Source organism: Nematolebias whitei, chromosome 4 (genome assembly GCF_014905685.2).
Source record: "Nematolebias whitei isolate Nwh7 chromosome 4, NemWhi1, whole genome shotgun sequence".
Lineage (NCBI taxonomy): Eukaryota > Metazoa > Chordata > Actinopteri > Cyprinodontiformes > Rivulidae > Nematolebias > Nematolebias whitei.
The window spans coordinates 27,887,285-27,897,786 of record NC_056501.1 but is presented as its reverse complement, the minus strand read 5'-3'; the positions used below and the strand labels follow the sequence as shown (position 1 = coordinate 27,897,786).

At 43.3% G+C, this 10,502-nt stretch overlaps 1 protein-coding gene across 2 annotated transcripts in view; it reads right to left on the bottom strand.

Annotated features, from left to right (window-relative positions):
• The window catches only part of dctn4 (dynactin 4), a 26,346-nt gene that overhangs the window by 1,660 nt on the left and 14,184 nt on the right, over positions 1–10,502 (bottom strand). For both annotated transcript variants that reach the window (XM_037675372.1, XM_037675373.1), the window contains one exon: positions 7,395–7,502. In XM_037675372.1, the coding sequence (XP_037531300.1) occupies positions 7,395–7,502 (108 nt within the window). The remainder of the gene's footprint in view (positions 1–7,394; positions 7,503–10,502) is intronic.

The following is a 10,502-nucleotide window of genomic DNA, read 5'->3' as shown; positions in this document are numbered from 1 at the left end:
GATGCACAGAGACGAAGGCATTCTTGGTCATGTCTGCTCTAGTTTTAGATTTTATGAGTTTTTACATAGGCCCCTTGACTAATAAACTTTAACATATTATTATATTAATGTAAACACGTTCTATATACAAAGATCTGCCACATCATTACGACCACCTTATTAGGTAGCAAGTGAAAGTCTCAGTGATGTGTCAGTGGGGGCGTAACAACAGTTTTATGAGATTTAACAATATTTTTAAGAAAAAAAAAGGCTTTGTGCCACAAACTCCTGCGCGATTTCTTGTCTTTCAGACCTTTGAACAGTTTCACAGCAACTTTCAAACCTCACGTTAGGGTCCGGCTCGTTTTCACAAGAGGCCAAAATTCAAAACGTGATCAAGGACCAACTGCTTTTTAAATGTTTTTTTGAATAAATGAAAAATAAAAACGTTTTTATTGATGTAAAAACATCTATAGAAGGTAAACAACTTAACTTTTCTCACCATAACTTGTCAAAACCAAGTTTTTACACTTTTATTTTTTAGTTACAGCAGATTGTTAACACAGATAAAAACAAATAAATAAATAAAAATGAAAAAATTCAGATGGTGACAAATATTAAATGGATAAATAAAGTCCCTCTGCAGCAGAAATGAGTTCAGACAGTCTGAGGCATGGAAACTTTCACGACTGACAGAGGAGGACATTAGAGTGAAACTTTTTTTTTTTTTTTTTTGTAAATAACAGAAAAGTTCCTCCACATCTTTAGTGATAATTTTTAAATGAGGACGCCACACGGACTGTGACCTGATAGTGCTACTCCTGGCAGGTTTCAACTCAGCGAGAAATCTTTTGACATTTTAATTTTGCAAGCTCCCGTGGCACCAGATCTCCTTACGCAACCCAGCTGGTACCAACAGGAAAACAAGGTCAACATGAAGATTGTAGAAAATTTGGAAAAATGTCCATCCATCCAGCTCTACCTCTATATCTACCTCTAGATAGATGTAGATCTGTCTCTTTATCGGTCTCTCTATCTCAGTCTCCATTTCTCTTTCTCTATATACAGTGAAGGAAATAATTATTTGATCCCGTGCTGATTTTGTAAGTTTGCCCACTGACAAAGACATAAGCAGTCTAAAATTTTAAAGGTAGGTCAAGTTTAACAGTCAGAGATAGAATATCAAAAATTAATTCTAGAAAATCAAATTGTATAAATTTTATACATTTATTTGCATTTTGCAGAAAGAAACAAGTATTTGATCCCTCTGGCAAACAAGACTTGATACTTGGTGGCAGAACCCTTGTTGGCAAGTACAGCGTCAGCGTACAGGTCAGATGTTTTTTGTAGATGATGATGAGGTGTGCACACACGTCAGGAGGAATTCTGGTCCACTCCTCTTTGCAGATCATCTCTAAATCATTAAGATTTTGAGGCTGTCCCTTTGCAACTCGGAGCTTCAGCTCCCTCCATAGGTTTTTGATTGGATTAAGGTCTGGAGACTGGCTAGGCCACTCCATGACCTTCATGTGCATCTTTTTGAGCCACTCCTTTGTTGCCTTGGCTGTATGTTTTGGGTCTATGATGTTGTCCCTGACATCCTTAGACAGCTCTTTGGTCTTGCCCATGTTGTAGAGGTGAGAGGCAGACTGAATAATTGAGTCTGTGGACAGGAGTCTTTTATGCAGGTGACAATTTAAGACGGCTGTCTTTAATACAGGTAACGAGTTGATTAGGAGCGTCTAACTGGTCTGTAGGAGCCAGAATTCTTAATGGTTGGTAGGGGATCAAATACTTATTTCTCTCTGCAAAATGCAAATAAATTTATACAATTTATACAATGTGATTTTCTAGATTTTGTTTTTGATATTCTATCTCTCACTGTTAAAATTAACGTACCCCTAGAATTATAGACTGCTCATGTCTTTGTCAGTGGGCAAACTTACAAAATCGGCAAGGGATCAAATAATTATTTATTTCACTGTATCTGTGACTTATTGATGGCACAAGTTGTTACCATACCTGCAGTTCAAGTGATATTTAACACCATATTTGATCTGCATTTTATTTTACCTTTAGGCTTATAGGTCTTGTTAGTTTGGGATCCTTTCAAGACAAATTATGACTATAAATATGTTTGTTAAAAGACAGAATTCATAAAATCTGAATATATAAAACCAGTTGGAAAATGTCAAATTTGCAACACATTATTCCCATTAGATCCAAAGTGTTCTGGAATATATTTATGTAGCAACTGTTGCCCAATCTTATATTATCTGCATGAAAAAAAAAAGTTGCACGTAGGAATAAATGTAGTATTATAGTGTGACAACAGAGCTTTGAGACAAATACTTTATAAAAGTATAACAGGTGGTGTAGAGCTGCTGATAAATCAGCTGGGTGAGTACAGTATGGGTCTGATTGCCCTACAGGTGTCTGAACATCAGATCGTGCAGAACTGCAGACCTGAAAGTTCTGGTTGAGCTTTTTATGAAGAAGAATGGGTCATAAAGGTGCTTTGTTTTAGCTGGGGGCTCTTGACCAAATCTGACCAACAATTTCATCACTTTAGATCCTCAAACAGAAAACCTGAGAAGCCTGATGGGCACTAAACGGTACTCTTCATTAGGCCTGTCGCAATAAAAAATAAATTAATTAATCGCATGATTAATGAAAATTAGCAACTTCATTTTCATTTATCAGCTTTATCGTGTCTTCGTGTCTCTCTCTTTCTACTGAAGACACTCGATGACAAAAGGCTCAACTCTGGTGCTCTTCACTGACCCCTCCCTTTCTCTTTAAAATCCATTTTAACCGTCCAAAATCGCGTTTTTGGATCGTTAAAAGTCGCTAAGGTGAGAAGCTAAACTACGAGCTAAGCTAACAGGGCGACCTCAGGGAAAAAACCTCCGTCTTGTCGAAGCTCCAAAATTCACAGTTGAAACCCGTGCCTTCGTGTAAAAAGTTGTTTTTCTCTGGAAAAAAAAAAAAAAGGCTGAGAACTTTACTGATTTTTTTTATTAAAAGCTTTGTGTGAAAAATGCTGTGCTAAAGAGCTCAAACCACACAGAGCGTGCGCCATTTTGAGAATCAAAGAGAGACAGCCCATGTCATGTCAAGGGGCCTCCCTCCCATTTTTCTTAGAGACACGCTGGAGTTTGGTGGCCTCTTTGGTTGGGGGGCTGGGTGTTGAGCTGGGGATCGGGTTGGGGTCTGGACGATCTCTGGGGAGGTTGGGCCGCTGGCCCGGGTTCTGGTCGGTCCTCGGGGCTATGTGCCGGTCCATGGCCTGGGTCCCTGGTGGTGCGGCTGCCTCCTGCTCCTGGATGGATGCACTGGAGCCTCCCTCCCCTGGTGAATCTCAGAGAATGAGGGTGCCTATTGGGGTCAGTGGGGGAGCTGGCCCCCTGGGAGGGCATTGCCACCTCAGTTGTTCCTCCACATCCCGACGTCTTCCTCCGCCCACTCCATCACACCACCACTCAAGCAGGGCCTTGGGGTTCAGGTGCACTACTGAGCTGCGGGGAGGATCCTCCATCTCTGTGGTTCGTGGAGACCTGGGCCCCAATTTTATTAAACAACCTAGACACTCACATATAACATTCTCACAACACATGCATATATAGGGTCTGGAGTGGGCACACGGTGGCATATAGGGGGTGGGATGTGTAATCATTCTCACCCCCGGGACCTGTGCCCACTCTCATATGTAGCATGTAGACATTTAGGGTTCTGGGCAAGGGTTGGGGAAGTGAACGGGCACTGCCTGCTCTCTGGGGAGGGGGTGGGTCTGTGCCAGTCGCCGCCTCATCCCCCCATTTTAAACGCACTATATAACAACATGCATCAACACCTTATTTGAGTGGGAGGAGAGAGGAGTTGGGTCTTCCTGTTTTCCTTAAACCCTCGTTCTCCGTCTGACATTTGGGGTCAGGGGCAGGGAGGGGTGTAGGCTGCCTGGTTGGGGTCTGGGCTGTGGGTGGGTATTGGGCCTTGGGGGGCGATTGAGGGTGGGGCTGGTGCTCCAGTTCTCCCTGGGTTGTTTGGATCTTTTGATCAAGGTTCCTGGTTGCGATGGCCAGCCCTTTGGCTGGGGTGGCTGCCGGGTTCTGGCGGAGGGTCTGATGTGGTTGTGTGTGTGTGGTCGTTGGTGGTGCATGGCGGCGGTCGGGGGCTTGGCTTCACTTTGACGGGGTGCTGGCTGGTCGGCCTGATGTGACATTTGCGGTGGGGGGTGCTGTGTGTGTGTGGGGGGGGGGGTGCATGATGGGTGGCATGCTGGGGCCTCACCAGGTCTGTGGTGTGGGGCTGTAGGGAAGCATTGGTGCGCTGGGCCGGCCTTCCTTGGCTGTTGTTCCCTGCTGCTCTGGCCCCCGGCCTGGGGCCGGCTTGCGGTCGCTGTCGGGTTGGTGGGGCGCATGGACGGCCCAACGCTGTCTCTGTGTGCCTGTTCATGTCTCAGGTTGGGTTTTGGGTGGTCCCCTCTCTTGGATCAACTTTGCCCCTCCCCATTTGGTGTGTTGTACTCCCCTCCGGTGGTGGGCCCCCCTGCCGCCGGTGCATTGGCGGCTCTCACCGGCTGGGGCTGGGTAGTGGGGTGTGTGCGAGCACACCCTGGTGGCTGCCTGCCGGGGTCTGGGTGCCCTGGCTCTGCCAGGCCTCTGTTGGGGGGTGGTATGACCTCGGGGCTCAGTGTCCATGGCCGGATCTACTCTGGAGAGGCGGGTTGCCGGCGGGGCCTGTGAACTCGTCGCTGCAACCTCCTGGGGTTTCTGCATTGTGGTGGCTGGGGATCGCCCGGGGCTTCCCTTTGCTTCTCTCTCTGGGAGGTGCGGGTGTCCCTGTTGGGGGACTCCTGGATTTCTGGGTTTGGGGGCCGCTGTGTGTCTGTGGTTCCGGTCTTCCCTGTGTTACCATCATGTCCTGTGGGGACGGGTCTGTGGGTCCCCACATCCACTATTGAACATTTTTATGGAGAAACCTTATAGTGATAAGCATGCTCACACAGGTGTTTAGATTCAGGTGTTTATCAGATACACACTCAGTTGGGTTGTGGTGGCCATCAAATATATCTTGTATTACCATGTACTGTATAAAATACTTTCTAATGATGTTACAAGTATCATTATATATGTTGTTTGTTGTTGTGGTTTCTCGGTTTTGTCTTGTTTTTTTTTTCTTTCGCAGGTCTAGAAGCAGACTTCAATGATGTTGATTTGTGGTCTCTTTATCCCTCTCTCTCTCCTCTATTCCTATCTCCTTCTTTACCTTTTAACCCTTCTCTCACTTTTCTGCTTTGTTTTCTTCTTTGTTTTTCATCCCCATGTCCATTACATCTGAAACAATCCCATAGCAAATTCTAATAAAATTTAAGTTATATATCAAGTGGAGCATTAAGGCCAGCTATAATGCTCTGCTTGTGAAAGTAAATCTGTTGGGCTTCACTTTGACACTCAGACAATAATTCTAAGTGTCACAATGCCGGACAGGACACGGGAGAAGAAGAAAAAAAGAAGGTAAAAAAAGAGACACGCTGCTCGTTCCCTCACTACCAGAGAAAGCACATTTGGAGTGAAAAGAGGAAACGCTGGTCTTGGTGAGTTCAGTGGAGAATAGGTTATTTACTCAAGTCAAATATATTTTCTTGACTGGACATTATTTATTTAAACTAACTTGTATCTCATCTGCTAAATATCCACAACTATGTTTTCAAGCTGTATTTGATTTGTTTTTAAGGAAAATAAATGCAGTTATTATTAGTGATCAAAAACATGCATGTTAGGCTGCCTTCAGGCCCAGGCCTCCCTTGCAAAAGAGATCTGTGATCTCAATGGGATTTGCCTGGTTAAATAAAAGTTAATAATTATAATCCATCCTTCAGTTCAACCAGTCTTATACTGCCAAATGGTGGTCAAAAAAGTACTACATACAAAACAAATTCACCAACATTTCTTCTTAAATTTGACAATAATTACTAATTATTGTCAAATTTCAAACTATATTATCGTTTATCACAATAATTTCTGAGACAATTAATCGCCCAGCAAAATTTGTTATCGTGACAGGCCTACTCTTCATCAGGACATCCGTGTAAAAGAGATTAATGATCTCAATGGATTTCTTCCTGGTAAAATAATGGAATTAAAAAAAAAATCTGCCTCTAACCGTCTCTCACTGCTGTTCCCAGATCAGCTTTGCAGGTTGGAGAACTGTCATTTACCGTTTTCTTCAATTTCCACCAGAGATTTTTAACCGAACTGAGATCTGGACTATTTGCAGGTTATTTTGTTAACACTGAAGAAAGGTTTTCACATCCTTCACCATGCGGCGAGACGCATTATCATCTTGAAAAATGAAGACATCATCACCAAACACCCTTTCAACTTATGGAATAAGAAATGTCCAAAATGACAATCAGGGTTTAACATCTGTTGAAGTTGTATTACTGCCTCCCCCGTGTCTTTACCTGACATGACGCTTCCCCCCGCAGTCCATGACTGCATGCATTTAGTCTGTCTCCTTGTTCTGTTTAGGCATTAACAATGGTTTTGTTTGACTATTCTGGACATAAATCCCAGTCATTTAGTCACACAGACTCCAGGTTCTGCCAGTTTCTGCCCACTTGTTTCTCATTCGTTTTGTTGCGCATTTTCTGTTTTCAAGACTTTTGGCTTCTTTTAATGCTTCCATATCGTCTATGGTCAACCAGCTTGTTTCTGTTTGACAACCTTCACATTTTGTTTGGACCTGTCCAGATTTCAGACACAGTTGACTGAGAAGAACAAACATCTTTAGTGTCATTTTATCATGATTCGTCTTTATAACCTTTTAATTTCAACCAACATCTGCTGTGCTGGAGTCATGATTCATGTCAATCTGCTTTGTGTGATTAGCAGATTAAAAATAAATGTATGCAAATTATTTTTAATACAAAATTAAATGTAATATTTTTCAACAGTGACGATTTCATAACTTTTGCTTGCTCAAATGTAAATCATTTGAATAATGCAATCATTTTTTTAAATTTTATTTTTTCTCATGTATTGTCAGAATTCACATAGTAGGAGTTAGAATAAAACCTAAATCTTCCTAAATGAACAAGTATTTTGTGTTAACTGGTAAATGAAAATTTACCTGGTACAATAAAACTCAAAATGAATTAATGAACCTGATGAAATATTTATTTGTTTATTCAAAAAGTTTAAAATTAGTCAACTAACTCAGTTAAGCTGAGCCAGAAGTATTAAACAATCTTAAAATATTATACCATTTGATCAAAAGTCTGTTTTGGTCGTTTTCTTGATTTTGTTGGATTTTTGTGCGTTTGTGTTCAACTTCAAAAATGTTTGCTCCACTGATGTTAATAACTTATGAACAGCTCGTCTTCTCCTGGTTGAATGAAAAACGTGACGAACCTTGGCGGTGCTGTTGATGTCATCGGGATCTTCTTCCTCACAAGAAGCCAGCGTGACGTGAGTGATGTTCTCCACCGGGTTAGTCAGCGTCAGCAGCACCTGGCTCTCCTGCAGAAACAGTTTAAACTCAACATTATAACCAGAGTCTTTGGCTTTTATTTTTAAATACAGATTTATTTTTTTTAAATGGCTCAGTCAGTCTGGGTTTATCACCGGTTCATGTTGACCGGAGCTTAAAGGAGCTCAAGCTGAGCAAAACAAAAAAACAAAAAAAAACACAACTATTCATTTTCAAGGCAGGTGTCAAATTATATCATGGAGGATAATAATGTTTGTCTTTCAGCTGCTCCCTTTTTCAGGGCTCACCACAGTGAGAAAACTCTTGTGAAAGACTTGACCATTATTTTACATCCGAATGCAACCTGGGCTACACACTCAGCCTCAGGATTCCCTGACCACTGAGCTACCACAGCTCCACAGAGGGTGTGAATAAAAAGAACGAGCGGTATGTCAACGCCCAGCATCGCTGAGTGATTGTTTGTAATTTTGGAGATGAGTGTTTTTCTGGACTGGAACTGAACAGGGAATACAAGTAAACCTTAACGTTCATGGTGCGAGATATCAAAGTGGGTAGAATGGAGGTAGTTATTCTTATTAGCTTGTTCCAGGTGGAGCAGAATGACTGGTCCTGGCGAGTAGAGAAAGCAAGTTTATCATCACCAGGAGGAGGCCATTGGTGCCCATGGCCACCATAGATTAATCTTCAGCCAACTCAGTCAATTGGGGAAATTATTCATTTAATCCATATAAAAACTAGAAAGTATAGCTTCCTCAAATAAAGGGGTGGTCAGTTTACACACACATCTATATATATATATATATATACACACACACACAGGTCCTTCTCAAAAAATTAGCATATTGTGATAAAGGTCATTATTTTCCATAATGTAATGATAAAAATGAAACTTTCATATATTTCTGATTCATTGCACACCAACTGAAATATTTCAGGTCTTTAATAGTTTTAATACTGATGATTATGGCATACAGCTCATGAAAACCCAAAATGCCTGTCCCAAAAAATTAGCATATTTCATCCCACCAATGAAAGACAAGTGTTTTTAATACAAAAAAACGCCAACCTTCAAATAATCATGTTCAGTTATGCACTCAATACTTGGTCGGGAATCCTTTTGCATGAATGACTGCTTCAATGTTGCGTGGCATGGAGGCAATCAGCCTGTGGCACTGCTGAGGTGTTATGGAGGCCCAGGATGCTTCGATAGCGGCCTTAAGCTCATCCAGAGTGTTGGGTCTTGCGTCTCTCAACTTTCTCTTCACAATATCCCACAGGTTCTCTATGGGGTTCAGGTCAGGAGAGTTGGCAGGCCAATTGAGCACAGTAATACCATGGTCAATAAACCATTTACCAGTGGTTTTGGCACTGTGAGCAGGTGCCAGGTCGTGCTGAAAAATGAAATCTTCATCTCCGTAAAGCTTTTCAGCAGATGGAAGCATGAAGTGCTCCAAAATCTCCTGATAGCGAGCTGCATTGACCCTGCCCTTGATAAAACGCAGTGGACCAACACCAGCAGATGACATGACACCCCAGTGACTGTGGAAACTTGACACTGGACCTCAAGCAATGTGAATTCTGTGTCTCCTCTCTTCCTCCAGACTCTGGGACCTTGATTTCCAAAGGAAATGCAAAATTTACTGTAATCAGAGAACATAACTTTGTACCATTCAGCAGCAGTCCCAGGTCAGGCGCTTCTGATGCAGTCTCTTGTTCAAAAGTGGCTTGACCTGAGGAATGCGGCACCTGTAGCCCATTTCCTGCACACGCCTGTGCACGGTGGCTCTGGATGTTTCTACTCCAGACAGTCCACTGCTTCCGCAGGTCCCCCAAGGTCTGGAATCGGCCCTTCTCCACAATCCTCCTCAGGGTCCGGTCACCTCTTCTCGTTGTGCAGCATTTTCTGCCACACTTTTCCCTTCCCACAGACTTCCCACTGAGGTGCCTTGATACAGCACTCTGGGAACAGCCTATTCGTTCAGCAATTTCTTTCTGTGTCTTATCCTCTTGCTTGAGGGTGTCAATGATGGCCTTCTGGACAGCAGTCAGGTCGGCAGTCTTACCCATGATTGTGGTTTTGAGTAATGAACAAGGCTGGGAGTTTTTAAAAGCCTCAGGAATCTTTTGCAGGTGTTTAGAGTTACGTCGTTGATTCAGATGGTTAGGTTAATAGCTTGTTTAGAGAACCTTTTCATGATATGCTAATTTTTTGGGACAGGCATTTTGGGTTCTATTTCATCCCTCCTGACCGCCAGAGGGCGGTGCTGAAAGCACTGAATGTTCCCTTCGCGCATGCGCTGATTCGAGTAATAATACCAACGGAGTCACAGGTGTGACACGGATGACCAATCAGAGGCTATATAGCCCGACGTCATCCGCTGCTCTGCTCCTATTTTCTTCTCGCGCGCGGTTCAATTCAGGGCTTCAGCCCTTTGGACCTTTTCTGAACTTTTTACCGTCGTCGGAAGCCCGACTGCCCGTCTGCGGGAGTAGCGTGTTCACCCTCCTAGGGCTGCGACGGTTTAACCCTGTTCAAAGGTATTTCTGCTGTTTCGTTGGGAACTACGGCAGTTTCCGCCTCTCCCAAATTACAGCGTCTGACTAATATGTGTGTGATTCAACACCGGTGAGTAGTTTTCCTTATATTTCGCCGTTGGTTAGCGGTAACGTTCGCTCCGCTCACGCTTGTTAGGAGACCTCCAACCGCGTGGTCGGCTGGACTGTGCTCCGACGTTGTTTATGACTACTATGTGTGTGATTTAACACTGGTAAGTAGTGGTTTTTTGCTTATATTTTGCTATTGGTTAGCGGTAGCGTTCGCTCCGCTCTTGTTTACTGGAGGCCTCCAACCGCGTGGTCGGTTGGACCGTGCTCCGAAGTTTGTTTATTACGTAGCCAGCTGAGTTCCTGGCCTTGTTTTATTTGGTGAAGGCGAGTGTTCTCACCCCCTCTCCCAATTGTGCTCTTACCAGCTGAGCTAGCGGTGCTAGCCTCTCTGAGTTTTCACTTTGTTTTAATTGGTGAAGGCG